At 34.6% G+C, this 21,315-nt stretch overlaps 1 protein-coding gene across 13 annotated transcripts in view; it reads left to right on the top strand.

Moving 5' to 3' along the window:
- Positions 1 to 21,315, top strand: part of USP34 (ubiquitin specific peptidase 34) — a 139,722-nt gene that overhangs the window by 76,920 nt on the left and 41,487 nt on the right. For 12 of the 13 annotated variants that reach the window (XM_052784027.1, XM_052784025.1, XM_052784033.1 and 9 more), the window contains 15 exons: positions 626 to 726; positions 2,232 to 2,441; positions 3,045 to 3,170; positions 3,957 to 4,079; positions 4,198 to 4,281; positions 4,598 to 4,684; positions 6,454 to 6,654; positions 7,982 to 8,064; positions 9,299 to 9,339; positions 10,332 to 10,456; positions 11,543 to 11,695; positions 12,939 to 13,043; positions 14,189 to 14,244; positions 14,345 to 14,465; positions 18,100 to 18,283. In XM_052784027.1, coding sequence (XP_052639987.1) covers positions 626 to 726; positions 2,232 to 2,441; positions 3,045 to 3,170; positions 3,957 to 4,079; positions 4,198 to 4,281; positions 4,598 to 4,684; positions 6,454 to 6,654; positions 7,982 to 8,064; positions 9,299 to 9,339; positions 10,332 to 10,456; positions 11,543 to 11,695; positions 12,939 to 13,043; positions 14,189 to 14,244; positions 14,345 to 14,465; positions 18,100 to 18,283 — 1,800 coding nt within the window. The remainder of the gene's footprint in view (positions 1 to 625; positions 727 to 2,231; positions 2,442 to 3,044; positions 3,171 to 3,956; positions 4,080 to 4,197; positions 4,282 to 4,597; positions 4,685 to 6,453; positions 6,655 to 7,981; positions 8,065 to 9,298; positions 9,340 to 10,331; positions 10,457 to 11,542; positions 11,696 to 12,938; positions 13,044 to 14,188; positions 14,245 to 14,344; positions 14,466 to 18,099; positions 18,284 to 21,315) is intronic. The other variant, XM_052784024.1, reaches the window with a different exon arrangement.

Here is a 21,315-nt window from a genome sequence, read left to right as displayed (position 1 = left end):
ATGACAAATATCTTTATGCACCAGAATTGGTGGTTAGAACTATATGAGTACTCTGAGATATAAAGTTATTGGGCATTGTAATTCTTGGTTACCGCTTGATTGTCTGTGACAAATGAAATTAAATTCTTAAGCTTTTAATTGTTCAGATTTCTTGTTCAATGTTGAGAATTATTTGAAGGGTGTTCTCAGTTTTTCCTTTCTGAAGTATATGACATCTTCAGTTCCAACTTACATTTAAGTAAGATTAATCATTGCTGATTTGCCTTTGCTGACTTTATCACAGGTGTGTGATAAAAAGGGATTTTGTTGATGATCACAATCTTTTTCCATTATCTTCCCTGGCATCGCATAATTTACTACAAAATATGGAAGGCTTGTTTTAATCTGCATTGTGAACACTTTTCACTACAAGATTGGGCAAACTATTACTGAAAAGGTTATTTCTGAATACATGCAAGTAAATTTAGTTTAACGTAATAACCCATTTTCGTAAGGAAATTGCATTAAGTTTTTGCCTCATTTCAATTGCTGCTGAAGGGTGTACTAGTAAAAACAAGTCTTAGCACTTTCATTAGAAAATCAAACTATGATTCCAGAAATTTACTGAAGTATGTTTTTATCCTAGGTGGCCTCATGGGACCTGTGAGAATGATTTCATCTGGGCATGAACTGACAACTGATTATGATGAAAAAACACTTCATGAATTGGGTTTTAAGGATATGCAGGTATTACCAGCATATAGATAGCAGTCACTGAAAAAGATTGGTTGATACGTTGCCTTTGTTTTGTGTAGCTGATACATGTAGTGGTGGTGGAAGCTATACTTTTCTTTGGGAGCATCCTATAGTTTTCTGAAACTAGTTGTTTCATGCTATTCGTTACATGCCTCCTGTAAGTTCAAACTAATGCTGTCAGTTCTTGCTGTTGTCAGTCTTTAAAATAATTAAGAATTTTAAAATTCTAGTTATGTTAGTAGATGTGATAACTCAAGGAATAAAAGAAAAATTTCAGTTTTTTTCATTCACCAAGGAAAACAAGGGGCCAGTGAAAACAGAATCAAATACCCACTTTTTGTCTGCATTGTTGAACACATACTAATTCTATAGTTGCAATGACTAGCTCTCTACTTTCACAGGTTAAATCTGAAGCATTTTTTAATGCTCATCTGTAATTTTTAATCTCAATTCAGAGTTCCTGTTAGAGTGGTCTACTCATAAGTTTGCTGTAGTCAACAGTATGGCAAAGCCTGATTTGATTTGTCTAAGTGTGAATGACACCATGACTGTTTTGGGGAGGTGGGACTGTAAAAACACTTAACAGCAGATCATCACATACGTTCTTTCTATCTAAAGGAAAACTAAACTTACACTGTACACCTTCAGGGATCTGCTGACATCCTTTTAGAAAGATTATTACTGGCTGATATGCTTACATGTGCTGTTGCTGGCTGTTAGCAATTGGAGCACATAGTGTATCTTGACTCTTGTGGTTCCAAATCAGGTGATCTATTGAACTATGTCTTTGATTGTTTGTTAGTTCTTTTTGCTAAATGAATTGGGTTAATTCAAAAGCAAAACCAGTTTTTAATATATTTTTTTTTACTAACATAGATCATTGTACAGAATTGAACTATGGTGCAATCAGAAGAATTCTTATGTTTGCAGAACTTGGAGGAGCAGTAGCATTCAGTTTGAATGGTTGGGTGTGATCAACATATGGAGGCGATAACTAGTCAACAGGAACAGTTCATCTGAGAATGGCTTTCCACAACGTGGTTACGCCAGTATAACAAATGTCTGCTTTTCCAGCCACACTGATAGTTGTGTTGCTGCGCCCTCACTAGCATTCTTCTGGTCCTTGGAGCCAGTTTTTATCATTTTTCTTCTGTATTAGTTTTTGTGCCATTTCATTAATGTGCTGAGAATTCAGACCAGTATTAGAGTCTCCCCAGCCTGAATGGCAAAATAAGGGATGAGGGACAAGGAAACAGGACCATCTACTGTAACAACAGCAAAGTGTATACAACTATACCATGAATGCCTTAAATGAAAGCAAAACCAAGCTTTAATTATGGCAGTTGCTCAAAATGCTGCTCATTAAAGATATGACAACAAAGATATCAATGTATCTTTAAGTTCTTAATTATGATCCTGTTGAAAACATTCCATGGTTTATCATATGAATTTTTAAAATTGTGTCTCTCCTCCTTGTTGTTTCTCTCTGTTTCTAGATGGTGTTTGTATCCCTGGGCGCACCAAGGAGAGAACGTAAAGGTGAAGGTGTTCAGCTTCCAGCATCCTGCCTCCCTCCTCCTCAGAAGGACAACATTCCAATGCTTTTACTCCTGCAAGAACCTCATCTTACCACCCTTTTTGATCTGTTAGAGATGCTTGCCTCTTTTAAGCCTCCTTCTGGAGAAGTGGCTATGGAAGATAGTGAGGTAATTTAGAGTAATTTTATTAGAATAATTACATTTAAGTTTTATTTAATTGGATCTGTTTTTCCTATCTAGCCTACTTCTTGTGTACTCTATCCAATTGGTAAAAATGTTTATTGTCTGTATATTCACATTTCACGTACGTTATAATAATTATCATTATTTTTTAAATGCTCTAAATATTGTAGAAGCTATAAAAAAAGTAATTCCTAAGAAAGAACATCGATTATTTAAATAGATGTGGTAACTAATAATGGGAATTGGCTTGAAGAAAGGTTTCGGAAGGTTTTATTGCAAAAACTCAAGCTTTATGTCTTATATGCCATCATTAGCTTGTGGGAAATTAAATAACTACTAGTATATTCAAACCAGTATGTTTTTAAGTTTTATTTACACTCAAATATTTCAAAATACATGATAAGCTGTAAAGATAATGGAACTTAGTTTCTTGCAGGTTCAGTGAGACTTCAACTATCGTGTTCTATTTATGGATTTACATTAGATAGGAGAGAGCTTCTTAATTAAGAATAAATACATTTTTGGACTTTGAAATCTTATTTGTACAATGAAGTTCACAATAAGAGTGGTTGTTTTATGATTTGTCAGAGCGCAAGGTGCGAAGAACTCCATCTCCATGCAGAAAACTTATCCAGACGTGTCTGGGAACTGTTAATGCTTCTGCCAACGTGTCCTAATATGTTGCAGGCCTTCCAGAACATTTCAGATGAACAGGTGAACAAAGAATGCTTGTTTTACATGTTTATCTTTATTACACACAGATGTTTTATTGTCTAGTGTTTTAGTTGAATTTCCCCCAAATAGGAAGGTTAAATAGTAAGTTAAGTGTGCTGAGACACAAGTAAACCTAATAAACAAACCTAATAATTCTTATTAAATTAAACAGGCATGTCAGCTTAGCTCCCAAAGTTTGTTTTTATGACTTCTTTTAAAAAATGATTTAATAAATGAATAATCAGTACTAATTGTCACAGTCTTTTGGCTTTAATTGAAACAGCAGTTTCTTCATCTGCAGCCTTGCTTTAACATTATGACTGTTGTGATAGTGATCCTTTTGTACTGTATTCTCTTCTATACTATCAAAACATGGGTACTTACCTAGTTGTTTTCTTGCCCTATAGATGAAAATTTTGCCTCTTTTAAAGTCGTTGAAATTGCATGTTAACAGTTTTTAGATATTACAGTTCTTTATGGCCACATGCATCAAAATTTTGGTGGAAGTTACAATTTAGAATATAACATTTGGCTTCCTCTACCTGAAAATTGTATGTACCTTAGCTTGTTGGAGGTTTACTCAAATTTCATTGCTGAATGCACTTTACTCAAATTGTTAGTCATGTATAGAAATATGCTTGTAATTGTCTAATTTCAAATAATAGATGAAATTAAAACCAAAATAATTTGTCCGTGTCACTAAAAATCCTCTCCGTGCATTTTTGAGATAGATCAGCATTACATATAATTGTGTTAGTTGTTTTCTGACTTTTTTTATCTTTTAAGGGTAATGATGGCTTTAGCTGGAAGGATCTTCTGCGAATAAAAAGTGCCCATAAACTTTTGTACGCCCTGGAAATTATTGAAGCTTTGGGAAAGCCCAACAGGAGAATAAGACGTGAATCTACGGTAATAGAGTTTCTTGCAGAGAATATATGTTTTCCTCTCTGAAACCAAAGTATATATTGATGAGTTACTTGCAGTATTTTAACTGTTTTTACAATGAACTGTTCTTGTTTTTCTTTAGGGAAGTTATAGTGATCTTTACCCAGACTCGGATGATTCGAGTGAAGATCAAATAGAAAATAGTAAAAACACATGGAGCTGCAAGGTTTGATTTTCCTACAGTATTCTGTGATACCCAATGTAGTTTTTCAAAAAAGATAAGAAATGAAAACCAATTTAAAACGTTATCTACCTTAGAGTTTTTGATCTCAAATTTAGGTGTAACATTTTAAACTTTTTCTGTGTTATCACGCCTGTAAATTTGTCATAGTTGTGTACAACTATTTATTTTGTTTTTCATAAAATATCCAACTGAAAAGTTTATCATTTATTTATTTATAAAGATTAGATTGGTATCTAACTGAACTTAGTGATATTTCTGTATTTGCTTTTCTCACATGGGTTCCATAATATACTTACAGTTTGTTGCTGCTGGAGGGCTCCAACAGTTACTAGAAATTTTCAATTCTGGAATCTTAGAGCCTAAAGAACAAGAATCATGGACTGTGGTAGGTGTTCATTCACCCTTTTTCTCTGGAATAACATAGCTGTCATTTGTAAAGACATTCGTTACTTTCAGCCTTCGTTATAACTGCTTTTCTGTTGTAAGTGGAGTAAATGAATTCTATAATTGAAACCACCAGAGTCTATGCAATAGCATCTTTTTTCTTGAATATTTTATATTCCTGGAAGAATTTATTGTCTTTAAAAAAATATTCATACTTCTGCTTTTTTATATTTTAAAACCACCCTTTGCATTTTTCTATGTATTTTTGGTTTAATTTTTTGTCCAGTCTTAAAAAAAACTAGTTTGTAAAACATAAAATTGTAGATCATGGGAACATCTTAGAGAAAAAACTGGGTTCCATCTTTAGCAATGATTGCAACTGCATTGATAATACAATTGCATATCACACTTCTCTAAATAAGTCAAAATCTGCCAAACAAGAAGGGGGTACTTTATTTTTGCCTTTTTTCTGCTTATTTTAGGGAAGCTTTTTATTTGGAAACTTTTATTATAGTCTGTTATAAAAGCAGTAATCTGTTAATTATCTTTTCCTCTGAAGAGGCCAAGAAATAACATTTCCCCTTGTTGGCATTGAGACAAAAGTGGTAGCATTGTGGCTATGGTGTTAACAAAGACACTCTTCAATAATGAACATTATTAGTAGTTGTTCTTATGGAATGTCTTTTTCATCATTATTCTGTTACTAATCTGAGCTAAATTCATATTGTAATGAAAACTTTTTTTATTAGAGTTAATTTTTTTCTTTTATTTTCAATTTTATGGCATTTGATTTAAAAAAAATTAAATATCTCAAGCTCTGAGTCATATGTACATAAAAAGATGTAGATGAACAAGCGTACACGTGTATGTACAAAGCTGATGACAGTTACTGAAATGCTAAAAAGAAGGCAGGTATACCTCTTATTAAAAACTTGATAGTTTTTAACTGATTTTGATGTATTTGTTCTAAAATTATTTCAGTATTAGAAACAAATTGTCATTCTCTCTGTTCAGTATATAAACAAAAGTTTGTATGATTGCTTTTATTGGTCTGCCCAGAAAGTACGCACAACATTCTGAAAATAGTAACAGATTCTGCAACTAAGTGCCTTAGTACAGAGTCCTGACTTATGCATGTATAGGTGCTAGACAGCTGACCTACTTCATGTGTTGCTGTGACATGGTGCTCTATTTTTGTTAATTTTACTCTCATAATGCACCTTCTGCTGGCGGAGCTGAGCAGGTGCTATGTTTGGTCATAGCCACATAGTTAAGAGCCATGAAAATTATCTCAAAAGTTACGAAATGAATCGGCAGTTTTCATCCAACTGGAGATGTTACAATACAAAATTGTATTTTTAAGCTGGTATGTATTGTCTCTGCATGGTTAAATATATTCAACTTGAAAGCACTTCTGTATACCATACTTTATACCCTGCGTTATAATTGAATACAATGCAGGAACGGTTCTTAACTGTTGAGCTTAACTCCTGTACTATTTCCTCTGTGTTATTTCATGCACTCAATAATAATCTTGAATGCACCTGTTAATAGGACTAGATTGTGAAAATGTTTTCATTATAAGAAGTAAGATTTTTTTAATACCCTTCCTCTTTAATGCCTATTCTGGTGAGGTTTTGCTAGTTAGTTCTAGCTGTTCATCCTTTATACCTTACTTAAGCTTTTCATTTCAAATTTTGTAGTAGGCATAGAATTATTTCTAAAATAAATCCCTGAAAAAATAAAATTTCATTTTCTTCTTACTCACAGTGGCAGCTAGACTGTCTTGCTTGCTTGCTGAAGCTGATATGCCAGTTTGCAGTTGATCCTTCAGATCTAGATTTAGCTTACCATGATGTCTTTGCCTGGTCTGGTGTAGCGGAGAGTCACAGAAAAAGAACATGGCCAGGCAAATCAAGGAAGACTGCAAGTGACCATGCGAAGGGCCTTCATATACCTCGTTTAACAGAGGTAAGAGATAAACAGTGTGCCTGTTTTGTGAACTTTAGAAAAATAACTCCTTTGTTGTGCGAGGCCTTTGTTTTCGTAATGAAATAATGTAGCAGAAAAGTTACTAATATTAATCTATATCCTACATGTTTTTCTTCTCTAAAAAGTATTTTAATTACTTTAAACCTGGCAGCTTTTAAAGCTGGAACCAGAAGGGTTTTTGGTGATTGGTGAGCACATGAATTGGGAATTCAGAATTCCAGTGCTTTATCCAGATTTCTTAGATTTTGTTTTCCAAATTAATTAGTCCGTTGTTTTTTTTTTTCTTACGGTAACCTGTTATATGGGCTGTCCCCATCCTCACTAATCCATTTTAGATTCCTCCTCCTCCTTAGTGAGTGTATGGTAAACTTACCTAAACCTGTAAACCTTCCTAACAGATTCCTGCATGCTAATTTCCTAATGTAGACCAAGCAAATGTAGTATTTTGGCATCAGAGATACGTTCACTGTGAATCAATTGCTCTTGGGCACAGGACCAGCTGTGATTGCCAGAAAGTGTGTATCTGAACTGTGAGCTGGAGCCAGACTTCCTATTTGTCATAGTTATACATGGAAAGACCTTAAGTATTAGGTATTTTTGACAAAACAGATCCCTAAATTGCCAAAGCTACTATGATACAGGGAAATTATCAAATGTATTGGATTTTTTAACATTGGCTATGTGTAAATGCTGCTACCAGTTTCTATAACTGGTTTTAAATTTTTAATTGTCAATTGATGAATATTTTTTATTGCAGTGGATTTGCTATCTAAATATTTTCAAAGACTTTCTTCAGACTTTGATTTGAAAATTCTGTGTTGCCTGTCAGGTTCTCTAAAGATGAATAATTTAAGTGAATATATAGTCAATAAAACGTGTTGATCACAGAGATAAGTGAAATTTACATATCAAACCTCATCCTCAACCCTGTCTGCTCAAGCCTAAGGTTTTTTAAAAGGAAATGAATAGTCTATGCTTTTAAAAAAAATACTGTGTTTTTAATAAAAGGATTGAGTAAATGGTTGATTTTTCTATTCAGTTAAATTTTCTTTCTCAGAGAAATAGAATGACATTTTAGCATCTAGACTTAGTCAATGAAACACAGGATTTTGGATCTGCTTTAATAAAAAACAATATAAGTTTTAACTATGGAGATGCTATGATTTGTCTTTTGCTCTTCCTCCCTCTACACAGGTGGGTTTGTTTTAGATTCACACAGTGTGTATAATTTAAAAACAGATCAAAAAGCTTGTTGTTATATTAACTGTTGTTTTTTTTTTTTTTCTTTTGACTTCAATTTTTAAAGGTGTTTCTTGTACTTGTCCAGGGAACCACTTTGATTCAGCGACTTATGTCAGTTGCTTATACATATGACAACTTGGCACCTAGGTACAACATCTTTTTATTTTTGTAATAAAGCTAATCAAGTGTGCACATTTTCATCGCTGCTTTAAATAAAGTAAATAGCTCTTTCAGTTGTAGTCCCCATTAATACCCATATCAGAAATTTAAGTCTATAGGCGTTAGACTTGCTTTTCTTAGTAACTTCTTCTGGTAGTTATTCTGCCCTTATAGGAGGAGTGAGAGAGAGGAGAGTGGCGAGAACTCTCAATGGTAAGGGTATAAGACACAGAGCAACAAACTATATATGGTATGCTCTCATAAATTCTCATGCCAAAACTATTTATTTGTTCTCTCTGTAGCAATTAACATTCTCAATTTCAAGCCAATGTAAAGGAGAAATTAAAATAAATTCACTTGTAGGTTTTTAGTTGTCTGCTGGTTTTGACTTATTTTTCCCATCCTAATAACATTAGCTTGTTACTGCTGAAATTATCCATATTGTTTTAGTGAGTGTGCATGTACTGAAGGCAAAATTTTACCTTCAGAAATGGGCTATTAGAGATTTTTGTACTTTTTGCCTTTTGTCCTGAGAAAAGCAATTCTGTGTAACACTGCATCATGACAGTTGGACTGATGGTGGGGAGGTCAGGTTTTTTGCTACATTTGCTGTTGTAGAATTACTTGATTCTGAGTAATGGATAGTGTGTTTTACCATATTTTTAAAAGATTGTTAATGACATTCAGAGCATTTCCAGTCAAGTCTGCAAGTGTGCCTAACTTTATCCTCTAGTTGAGTTGCAGGAATAATTTTAAATATATATATATAGAGTATGGTTTTGGTTTCATAACCTTTTATTGCAATTTATAAAAATGTAAGTAAATACAAACATTTAAAATTTGTCTAAAGCTTGCAAATGTTTGTTCAAAGTGTGGTTCTTTATGAAGAATACTAGCTTTCTTCTGTATGGGTCAGTTCTTAGTTCCATTTACATCATCTTCTCTTTTTTGGATAAAATAAAGGGGTTGTGGGTATTTTTTCTTGACTTAATCTTGTAGTCAGTAAAGCTTTAAGGGGGTGACTTGAAGATTTTCATAGTTTTATTATTGTTGCTAATTTTGAATACTGCAAGAAATGAATCCTTTTAAGATCAAAATTTTAGTTTTCTTAATAGGTAGTTAAGAGTAACTGTGTTGTTACTTGTGTGTTCTTGCATTTCTAAGTGGTAATCTGGTATGTTCTGTGGTAAAGTTCAAATGGCTTTATCTTCTTCCCGTTCAGGGTATTGAAAGCTCAGTCTGATCACAGATCAAGACATGAAGGTTAGTGCTGCAAAATAGCTATATGTTATGAACTAATAGTAGTGAAAACATATTGAAGATAACAAGTTACATGTTTGATTTATTCCACCACTAGAATGCTATAAAATTGTGTTCCTTGGTAGTGTGAGGGCTGTTATAATCTAGGTGGGAATACACAGAGAGGTGCCAGAAGACTTGCCTGGCTTTCCTTCTCTGAAAATTGTTTTATATGAATTGAAATTTTGTACTGTAGCAGCCTTCATCTCTAGAAGAGCTGGTTTTGGCAGGAAAACGAGCTGTATTCTTACCTTCCAAAGAGCAGCATGTATAACACCATAAGAGTCACCAATATTCACCTTTAGTCTAGTTTACAGAAATCATTCTGGGCCCAGAATTCCTTGGAGCTCCCCCATCTATCCCTCTTGTGGAGGTTTCTTACAAAAGGTCTAAATGACCTGTGTTAATTTAAGTCTGTATCAAAGTAATTGTCAAAAGTACAGCATAGGCATGCACAAGTAAAGGTATGTCCTCCTAGGCTTATACGTCATCTTCAGTTTTTCCACTTTGTTCTGCCCTGCAGATGTTCATGTCTATGCACTTGAATTATCAGTAAATGCTACGTAACACCGACTGAAGTCTTACTTTTAGCTGTTAAGAATAAAGGAACAGATATACTAGTTACTCCGGGGAGATGTTTATGTTAAGACATGATGCTGCCCATTAGCAAAGTACCAGCTCACTGCTTAAGTAGAGATGCAGGAAAGGATTGTGCCCCAGATTGGTAATACTTAGAGTAATCTAATTGTCATCAGTAGCGCAATGGTCAGTATTTAGTAAGCATATCGGTAAAATTTTGAGTTTAGGTCATATCTTATGTGCCAGTAAGGATTTAGTCTTGTACGTTAGTATGACTGAAATGAATGTTATATGTGCTAGAACTATGCAACTCTTCAACCTAAAAAGCCTGTTCTGTTAGTTACAGCGTGATTTACTCTTATATGATTTTCTTTCAGTCACTCATTATTCAATGTGGCTCTTGGTGAGCTGGGCTCACTGCTGTTCCTTGGTGAAATCCAGTCTGGCGGACAGTGATCATTTGCAAGACTGGCTAAAGAAACTTACCCTTCTTATTCCAGAGGTATGTTAAAGGAGAGGTTATTGCATTACTAATTAGTGCATAATATGGAACACGATTAACTTTGGTTTCAAGCTACCATTAAATTCAAAACTTTGTTTCATGCTAAAAGTAGACAGGATCTGACTCAGTTACTTGCAGTCCTGTTTAAGAAGTAATCAGTTGTAGTTAAAATACCATGTAAGGTGGCACATTTGTGGTTGATTGCAAACCAGTTTATAAACTCTCATCTTTGTTCTTGGCTTCTGTTTGAAGGTAATTATTTTCATTGTAATTTGTTGAAATTTCTGTGTGATGCCCTCTAACATGGATTAGTCTAAATATACTTCCCCCATTATATTTTTTTTTTCAGCTATATTTTTATCACAAAATGAGGTGGATGAGAGTTCATCTGAAAGTCTTTGTCATTACCAAATCTTTGCCTAGCTTTTAAGTAATTTTTTCTGAACTAAGAAAAACTTGAAAATTGCATAAAGATATGCATAGTAGAAAACTTGTATTTACTTGTGATTGCTTAAAGGTGCAATATGGACATGATGTGATAATTGTTATCTGTTGCTTTATTACTCAAGCACAGAAAAAGCTTACATGCTGACTCCATTTAAAAACCCTGGAAAAGAGAGTGCAAACTTCCAAAGCTGGATTAGAGATAGTGTGTGGATATTTTTCTTAAGAAAAGAATAAAACAAGGAAGAAAATAATTCTTCTAGTGAAATTAAACAAATTAACCATATAGATAGGAATGAGTAAGTGTAAGTTCCAGCAGCACATACGTTTCCCGAATTTGCCCAGGTGTGATATTTTCTATTTTACTGGCTGTAATCTTTACTGTAGAAAATACATAACTCAGAAGACAAGGTGCACAGACAAATCAGCTTTTTTGTTAGAATGGTATCTTTTGCCTTTTTCTGTAAGTAATTTAAATGTACTTTATTTGTAATATGTGTTTTTAGAAAGACATATTCTACCTTGACAACCTGATATTATGAGAGGAACTTATTATGTACATATGAAAGAAAAGTCAACCAAAAAAAAAAAAATCTTCTAAATAAAGTGTGTAATCATTTAATTCTTTTATTTTTCATAAAGACTGCTGTTCGCCATGAGTCTTGCAATGGTTTATACAAGTTATCTCTCTCTGGTCTGGATGGGGGAGACTCAATTAATCGATCCTTTCTGCTGCTGGCTGCGTCAACGTTATTAAAATTCCTCCCTGATGCTCAAGCTCTGAAACCAATCCGGGTAAGAACTTAAGAAATTACAAGACTGTATCAAAGATCTATTTAAACTTACTTTTAATATAAAAAAAAAAAAACCGATAGCACGTTATCATTATGTCTGACATACTGTTTCTGATACACTGAGATATTAAGATTTTTGGTTTAGATGCTTCCAGAAACTTCACAAAAGTAGTTAAAGCTGTAACACTAGAGCAATTTAGAGCTTGCCTGTGCTGGGAGAAATGCAGAATAGCATTTAGGAAGTACTCTTGTTCTGGAATTGTAGTGTCCACACAACACACTGTTAGGGAACAACAGTTGTGTTTTCAATATATGCCTCAATTTCTCTTTTAAATGTAGGTAAGTCCATAAATAAATCAGTGCGTTGTTTTATGTGTACATAGATACCCTCTGTTGTTGTGGCAGAATGTTATTGTTCCCCAGTCAATTGCTGCTGTTTTTCTGTTGGAGTATTATTGTCCTCACAGCTCTACTAAATAGAAGAGATTCTGTGGATGCTGTCAGAGCTACTTCAGGAGGAGTTTTCACTGTTAATGTATGGAGGTTAATAGAGATGGTTTGAACTAACCTGGATGATTTTGTCTAAAGTCAATTAGGGATTGTAGACCTAGCAATGCATATCAGGGGAGGCTGTGCTGACTTCAGCTGATGTAGCCAGATCTGAAGGAGGGCACTTGTATGGACTTGTATGGCTGTCAAGTGTGAACCTGGATTTTGGTTCTGTCAGGCAGTTATTCTTGTGACCCTGCCTGGCATTTGATTTCGGGTGAGAGTGGTTCATTCAGTTTAAGTCTATTTTCATTTTAAACTCTGTTGATATTAAAAAAAAAAAAAAAAGGTCAATTAAAACAACCTACAGAACATTTTGCCTTATTTGACTCATTTTCAGAAGAGTTTAAAATCAGAGTTGTACAAACTAATGTTGAATTCAGCCAAAGTTTCTCATGTTTTGTCTAGTCTAACACTGAACATTTTTGCAATTTGCAGTGGGTAGGATGGAGTCAATACTGTTCTCAATTTTTTTAGGGGTCTGGCAGATCGTCCTGACAATCTTTCAAGAAAATCAATAAATATTGCAGAAAAAAAATAGAACACACACTGTTACCATTGTAAAATACATTGTTCTTGTACTTGGCTTATCTTAAACAGGGGCTTAAAGAAAGTAATATTCTTGTAACAGTTACTGTGTTTGCTGCGTTTTTTTGTCTGATGTACTTCAGAACAAAAGCAGTTTCTTTTCACAGATAGAGGATTATGAAGAAGAAACAGTACTGCGACCAGGTTGTAAGGAGTATTTTTGGCTGCTGTGCAAACTGATTGATAACATACATGTCAAAGATGCAAGTCAGGTAGGTTTTGTTTTGCATTCATGTGACACTGCTTTTTTTAAATTTGGGTATTCAGACCACTTTTACTTCAGTATGAGATGTTTTTATTTAAGATACGGTGAACTACTGTGAACAGCTCTTGGATCTTTCCAATCTCCCAGCTTTCCCTACTCTCTGATGTGTATTTAGTAGCTTTTGGCCAAAGGAAGCTTCAGATACTGAACCTGTAGAGTCAAGAAGGGAAAGTGGATATAATACACAAAGAGGGTGAACAAAGAGGGCGAAGGTAATAGACATTGGGAATACTGTAATTAACTGTCAGATTCACTCAGATAATTTCAGTGCGGCCTACGGAGGAGATGATCAAGTGTTTGACTAAAGCTGAAAGAGGAAAACATTTCAGTTAACAGCCACTTAGCACAGTTTAGAAAACTTACAACTTTTGAAACATCTTTACAGGGTTAAAGTTACCTTTTGGGCAAACTCTGCAACTGCTTGTGCTGGCTGGTGGCCCTACGTAAATCTCTCTAGTTCATTCTCAGTGTTGTGGCAGGAGTGGAAGGTAAAGCCTTAACCCTGGTTTCTCCAGAATGGGAAAGTCTTGTCCTCTCCTGACTCTGGATGGTCCCAGTAGAGGCAAAAATTTTGCTCCCTTCCCCCCCCTCCCCAATTCTCTGCTCAGTTTCCTTCCATTTCTGTTTTATTAATTGGATCTCTTAGCTAGGCTACAGTTCTGCCTACTTCTGCTGCATGTTGCTCAAGCAAGAAATGCTAATGGGACTTTCCAACCTTCTGATGACAAACTGTGTATTCTTGTGAGAAATAACAGCTAAACACTTCTCTTTAAAACACTACTATTCCATTTTTTTCGGTATGATAGAGGTAGTATCTTCATGGGGTCTGGAGTTGAAAGAATAAATGTTACTTCATTTGAACTGTACCACATTGATTTTAAAAAACAGTTTCATGACGTTTATAAAAAAGTATTAAAATATTGTTGCAAGCATGTTTGAAAGATGAGTTTTAATTGTCCCTGGTTTTCTGTGTGCAATAACAAAATTTCATCCAAAAGTATAACCATAGTTTCAGGCTAGGCTTATAAATTGTAATTCATGAAGTACATAATTGTTTTCCATTTATATTCCATTTTCTTTATTTTTAATCAGACGACACTGCTTGATTTAGATGCACTAGCAAGACATCTTGCTGACTGCATTCGGAGGTAAGGTTTGCTAACAGTAATTTCACTTGTAAGTTGCATTATATTTATTGTTAGTGGGACAGAGTTTTAACACTTCCTTTGTATATATTTGTGTATATAGCAGAGAAATCCTTGACCATCAAGATGGTAATATAGAAGATGATGGACTTACAGGACTACTTCGTCTTGCAACAAGTGTTATTAAGCACAAACCACCATTTAAATTTTCTCGCGAAGGCCAGGTAAGAAAAGGTCACTGAAAGACCGCAAAGAGATAAAAATAGTGTCATCTTTTGTTACTACACTTTCTTCATTTCACCTTTTTTCCACCATTTTGATTGCAGGGCTCAATATATGAGGGTATATCATATTTCTAGCTTTAGGATGATGGATAAAAACACACATATTGTTCCTTTATTTAAGAAGTAGCACATACAGTCCCATCCCATCCCTTCCCTTCCTAACTATTTCATTTCAGGATGGAGTTCTTACATCTTAGAAATTTTATTTATTTTCATTTATTATCTTTAAATGTTTTTAGTATTGATCAGCATTAACTGGTTTAAGTCATTAACAACAGCTGCTTTTTGACCATGTCCTGGGACAGTTGTGATCTAAAAGTCGCTTTTAAGCTCTACATCTACACAGTGGCAGACACCTGTTAGAAGAATATTACATTCCACCTGTGCTTGTAAGATGGGAGAGTGGCTAGGCAGGGGAAGATGCTAAAAAATTTCTACGTTGTGTTTTGGGGCCACATTGTCTGAAAAAAAAAAAAAAATCTGTGGTGTAAAAGCTGACTTAAACTGATGTTTTTGCCTGCTGTAAAAGCTGATTTAAACAGATGGGGTTTTTTCTATAGACTGTACTGAACTTATGATTAGACCTTTAGTGAGGTTTCACCAGGAAAGTAGTCCCCTGTATCGAATTATGTTGTATATATCCTGTTTACTCTGTTATCATAAAATGGCCCTGAAGGTAATTTTACTATCCAAAAGTTTTAATAGTGTCCACATTGTGCACTACCTAACATAAAATTACATTGCTGATGGCATTTTAAAAGACTACTACTCTGTAATTCTCCTGGAATAAGTGTATTTTAAGTATGGAGAGCTTGCAGATTAAATTAGAGCAAGAATTCGATTCACAGAGTGCAGCGTGGAGGATGATGTAGAAATTAAAATAGAAGAGGTATGCAAACATCAGATTTATGTAGCTTGGATATATGAAAAATATAAGAAGAAAACAAAAGGGAAGCTTAAGTAAAGGGGAATGACACTATACAGAATCCTAAAGTACATTGGATGTATTTAGTGTATCACAGGGAGGCAAGAAATTTGATTTGAAAAAATGGGTGAATGTGAACAGAGCAGTATCCACAACAAACTTCTCAAAAAGAATTTGGCTTTGCTGAGAGGCAGGGACTTAGTACATTTTCTAAGACTAAGTCATGATCTAGTATTAATTTTTTTAATTCTGTGTTCAATTAAGAACACTTATTAACTGCACATTATAAAGTGCATTAGTGAAGAGTTTTGCATTGTGTTCAATGTAATAGAACGGGATTGTGAAAACACATGCTTCCCTCTGAGCAAAGACTGGTGAAAAAATTTCCAGGAAAATACACTGGCAAATACTGAAGATAGTTTAGACTTCCCCAGAGGATTCTGGTGCTCTGCTGTGCCTTTTCTTCCCTACAGATTCCTTCCCTTACCTAAGTAAACAAAATTATTGTTTGGCAAATATTGTCAAACTTTAAAGGTCACATTTTGTGACAACAATGGATACTTCATCTACCTTCTTTGATGCCTTTATAGATAATCACTGCCTACCTTATTCTACACTAAGTGGACAAAAATACATTTTCAACATATACTGGCTAATACATCTTCACTAGAAAGGTGTGTCTTAAGGGCACTTTGATGGTAAAGAGAAATATTTTTAACAAGATTGGGGGTTTGCATTTAGCCTCTGAGCAAAATCATCTATAGCATTTTTTTGTCTTCCCTGCTCCACATGTCAGAATTCAATCAGCACAAATACAAGATTGAAAATGTTAATCAGAAAAAGATAGATCCAGAGCTCTGAAGTTACTGCTTTTCTAGTCTGGGACACCTTAAGGTAGTGGGTGTGTTAAAACACCTCTTTGAAAAAGGCCTGCAGCACAGCACTAGGCTGCAGCTGAAAGCACAGTCTGAAACTCCACTTAGTCCATGCAGCTGGTCTGTTGATGAGCTATAATCATCTACACCTGACACATATGGTTAGGAATGAAAAGGAATCAGACTTTTGCCCTACAAGCACTCTGCTACAGACTAAGAAACCAGGTATCTATTTATTTTTAATGTTATGCATTTTCTTTCTCCAAGTGTGGAGAAATCTGGAAGAACTTCGTTTAACTATATTGGCCAGGAGAAGACCTTTCCATATTATTCAGCTCTAAACATAAGACCCTGGTTATAAGATTTTATATTAACACTATAGGAATTTCCCTGCACGCTGGAACAAGGCTTTTTTTGGTGATGTTGCTGTGTACTCTGCAGAAGGCCATTTTTTGAAATATTTAGGACTTACTTAGATTTTACAGCAGAGCCTGCCTTTTAATGTTAAAAGGCTTCTTAACTGAATATACCTGAATGGGGAAATTCAGGAAGAACTTTTTTTTTTTTTTTTTAATTACACTGTATTAATTGTAGAGTGAAGTATAATAGCTGGATTGGTAGCCTGTGCTCTACATATGGGGAAGAATTCTGTCCCTAAAAAAACTGAAGAAGATATCTTTGGGGAAAAAAAGCAATCAAACTTTTGCAGAGGTAGAGAATTTATGTCTGATTATGTAGACAACTGAAACGATACACTACTGATATGATTTAATGATTAAATACAGTTTGTTGAGATTGCAGACATTTTACAGAAGTCATGAAGTGTAGGCTATGGATCATGTCATCAGCCGTAGACATAAAGTATGCACATGAATTGCTGGTTGTTTAAGGAAATTTGTTGAAGTATTGCTTTATAAAATCTGTTCAATTTATTCTTTCACGGTCTTTCATTACGCCACTTAAATGACTAATTAGTAATGTTTACTTCATAGCTGAAAGGTGGGGGAAAGCCTTTTCACCATTCTGCGATTCTTTGAAGGTGCTGTAGTTGTGTAAGAGTATGACCACTTGTTCTTAGAGACTTATCCAGAGCTTTTTTTTTTTTTCATTATCCTTTTCATATTTTACTTTTGGTTTAGTTTTATTGAATTAAATTGGCTACATAGAAAGAAGGTACTGAAGTTTAGACAGATTCATCTCATTTTTTGAGTCTATTGATCTGGGACGGTAAAGATAACTAAGAGTGTGTAATATGTATTTATCATCCAAAGGCAACCTGACTTGGTACAGCTATGCTTGTGCCTTCTATAGTTCTGTTAATATTCCAAACATGAAACAGTACAAAAATACACTTGCAATACACATGGTACATAATTTAGTGTGTGTTTTAAGATAAATTAGTGATTCATAAATTTCAAACAAGTAGAGTGATTAAGGTTATGTGCTGCCTTTCACTAGGAGAAACTAGTCTTAAAGTTACTAAAAATACATGTGTGTGGTTTGTTAGATTATCAATCATGAATCAAGCATAATTTGTCATTCTTTTTCACTGAACATGTTTCTCTTTAGGCTATAATATGGTTGCAGTGCACTTTATGTGGTATAAAGTAAGTTGTTGAAACTTGTAATTCAGAACTTGTATACAAGTCAAAGTTCTGTAAATGATAGTGGTCTAGAAAGTCTATAGAAGTTTCTAGAAGATTGTTAGTACATGTCTGTTGTCTTTTAAGAATGTGTTCAAACTGCTAAATGTGCTGATTGAACTGTTTTACAGGAGTTTCTGAGAGACATCTTCAATCTTCTGTTCTTGCTGCCAAGTTTGAAAGACAGACAACAGCCAAAATGCAAGTCACATTCTTCAAGGGCTGCTGCTTATGACTTGTTGGTAGAAATGGTAAAGGGGTCAGTGGAAAACTACAGGCTGCTCCACAACTGGGTTATGGCACAACATATGCAGTGTAAGGACCTTTATTCATACATAGCTTTTGAGTATTTTGTGGAAAACTAGTCCATTTGCATTTTCTGTTCATTTTGGTTTTGTTTTGAATTTTCGGATTTATAAAGTTCAGTAGAGAAAACAAGAGCGTATTTGTAATATGGACTCTCGTTCTGAAGACTCTGTGTTTATGATGGGGATGGCTAGCCACCATTGTGAGCAGTACTGCAGTCATGGAGTTTCCATTTCCTCCTGAAATACATCAGAAGCATCTGTATTTAATGACTTTCTAAAAATAATGATCTGTTAAGAATGCATAGGTAGAAATGGGGAAATGCAAAGGTGACACAATGTTTTTAGACTTCAACTGAATAGTCCCACTTTCCAAAAGTAGTGATGAAGAAAGACGTTGCCACTAATGCTACTTTAAAAATTCCACTTTGTAGCTCTACTACTTATCCACCATCACTTACGGTACTGTCACAGAGCAGATGTAGGCATCTTTTGCTCACCTAGTAAATGAGTGGATTTAATCCCATGTATAATTTTCAGATCATCTGTTCTTAAATATGGGTTATTTAAAGTATGTGGTCCTGTTAAATGACACGGACACGTAGATAACATTGTTAGAGTGGATTTTACATGTTTCGTTGGCTTGTGCTGGATTTTAATTTCTGTTTTCCCTTTCTAATATGAAGAAACATGGTATGTTTATATGTAAACCAAAGTATATGAACCACACTGAGGTACTGTAGATATAGTGGGTATTAAAGCACTGTCATGTTTTCAAAGTCTCTCATATCTTTGTAGTTTACTTCAGTCTATACCCAGATGTCTGCTTACAGTGCTAATACAATTTTGTTATGCTTCTTGGCTTTCGTGCTTCCTGTGTTTTGGAAACATAATTCTGATGTATAATATGTAAATGACCAAAATTTTAAGTTATTTAATATTTTATCTTTGATTTGCAAATTCTCATTATGCATTTTTAGCTTGATGCCCAGTTTAAATTCCTGTAACCTGAGGACCTGTAATTTATTATAATCTATGGAATTGATTTAGTGCCTTACAATTCAGGAAGCAAAAGAGAAATCTGATTGTAATAATGTTTTGTGTTCTGCACTCATATGCCTGGGGCCTTCTAAAAAGCCTCCAAATTTTCCTATGTTCAGGGAAAATATTATGAAGAATATATTTTATGAAAATATCAGATATTTCTGTTTTCTGCGAGTGCATCTTCTGCTGCTGAGGTTGTCTGTATCTCTCCAGGTGCAATCATTCATTTTTTACAGTTAGTATTTTTCTCACTCTAAATCCCAGTGATTCCTAGGTGCTGAAGTTTTCCATAACATTTACCACAGTTGTTGCTTTCTTCCAAATACTCTTCTCTAGATTGTTTGTCCCTTCCTGAGTTCTCCAGAGCCATCTGGTCTGTGCTCCTGCTCCATATTAGGGATATCTCAGTTTCACAAATGTTAATTTTTTTACAACTGGCAGAATGCCATTGTCTCTTTCTGATGTGCAACTGACACAGGACTTCTGATACCTCATTTGTTTAAAGTCTTGTTATTCCATTGATGTGATCCAAAGATTCTTAAAACTGTTTTTTTCCACTTTGCTTCTCTCTGTAATCTTATTAGTCTTTAAAAATCTTAGTCTTAGGCCTGTCTCTCTGTTCTTCTTAGGAGAAACATTAAGGAAAATATTATAAATTTCCATCTGGTCTTTGGTTTTAACATTTTAGTTTTGTGGTTCACTGCAGAAATGTTCAATCCTGCTACTCGAACAGTTGTTGTCCTCTAGTCTCACTGATTGCTGTCTCTGCTATTCTACCATTTTTTCCTCACACTCCTAACTGATTGAAGCCAAGATGCTCTTAAGAGATGGCTTTAATGCAGCAAAATAAAGTAAAATTTTGAAAAAGAAAACATCTTGTTAAAGGATATCTAACATATTTTCCTTGGGACAAAAAAAACCCACATTAGGGTTCTAATTAAAAATTATGTTACTAAGACTCTATTCTGGCAGTCACATTAAAATGCACAACTGTATACTGTTCTTCAAACTTACACTACTATGAATAATGTGAAGTAGTTGTAGTGAAGTTTTAACTGCAGCAGCATTTTTCTTTAAAGCTTCCACTAATTTTGCTCCCTTCATAGATGGATAGAAGAAGAGAATGACTTGCGTGCTTTTTTCTATTTCACTGTTACAGTGGTTTTAGCTGAAGACATAGGGGTGCCTTCATGCTTTTTCAGCAAGTGATACCGTAGGAAGTGAACTGCTAAGCAGCTGATGTCAGCTGACTTTTCTCCTCCCTTTTCTTAACAGGGAGGGCTAACAATTAATGCAGACTCTGATCTTACTGGAGAGGGGATTGATTTAGATACCCTCTGTGTTCATAAAATTTCTTGCAGTGTTTTGGAGTTTTGCTTTCTTTAAAGACCAAGACTAACAAAAACATTCAGTTCAAAGGAGGGAAACAAGACCAGCTGATTAAGGTAATGTTTAAGATAGTGTCTGATGTTATGTTTGGAGCAGAAGCATGATCAGAAGGTGAAATACAGAGAAATGCAGAGTCATTTGAAGAGGAAGAAGTTCAGTTTTATTTTGCTTAAAGTAGAATATGAGTATTGCAAGTTTGGTTACAAGTTTCCCTCTCTCTTCCTGAGAAAAGGCTGATTTCTATAACGACAGTGAGGAATAAAGAAGATAGACATAAATAAGGCTCAAATTTACCTTTCTAGTTAAGATCCACATGCAAAAGGAAAGCTTTTATTATGAAAATGAAGACAGTCGCTTAAAAAATCCCAGGGTGGAGGAAACAGGATCTTCCTGAGAAATTCTTTGTCAAATTTCTGAAAGCCCATTGTCAGATTGAAGTAGGAGGAAGATACTCCCAACTATTCTCATGAAGTATACAGAAGTCGTCTGGTTCCTTTGTAATTACAACTTGATGAGCTATAAGCAGTGATAGATGCTGAGTACTTACATCAGAAAGGGTGAATTAAGATGTTGCAATTTAAGGATTTCAGTTAAGGGAGGGAGTTTTGT

Source organism: Harpia harpyja, chromosome 4 (assembly GCF_026419915.1).
Source record: "Harpia harpyja isolate bHarHar1 chromosome 4, bHarHar1 primary haplotype, whole genome shotgun sequence".
NCBI classification, from domain to species: Eukaryota; Metazoa; Chordata; class Aves; order Accipitriformes; family Accipitridae; genus Harpia; species Harpia harpyja.
The sequence above is the reverse complement of the archived record's forward strand: the minus strand, read 5'-3'. Positions and strand labels throughout refer to the sequence as shown.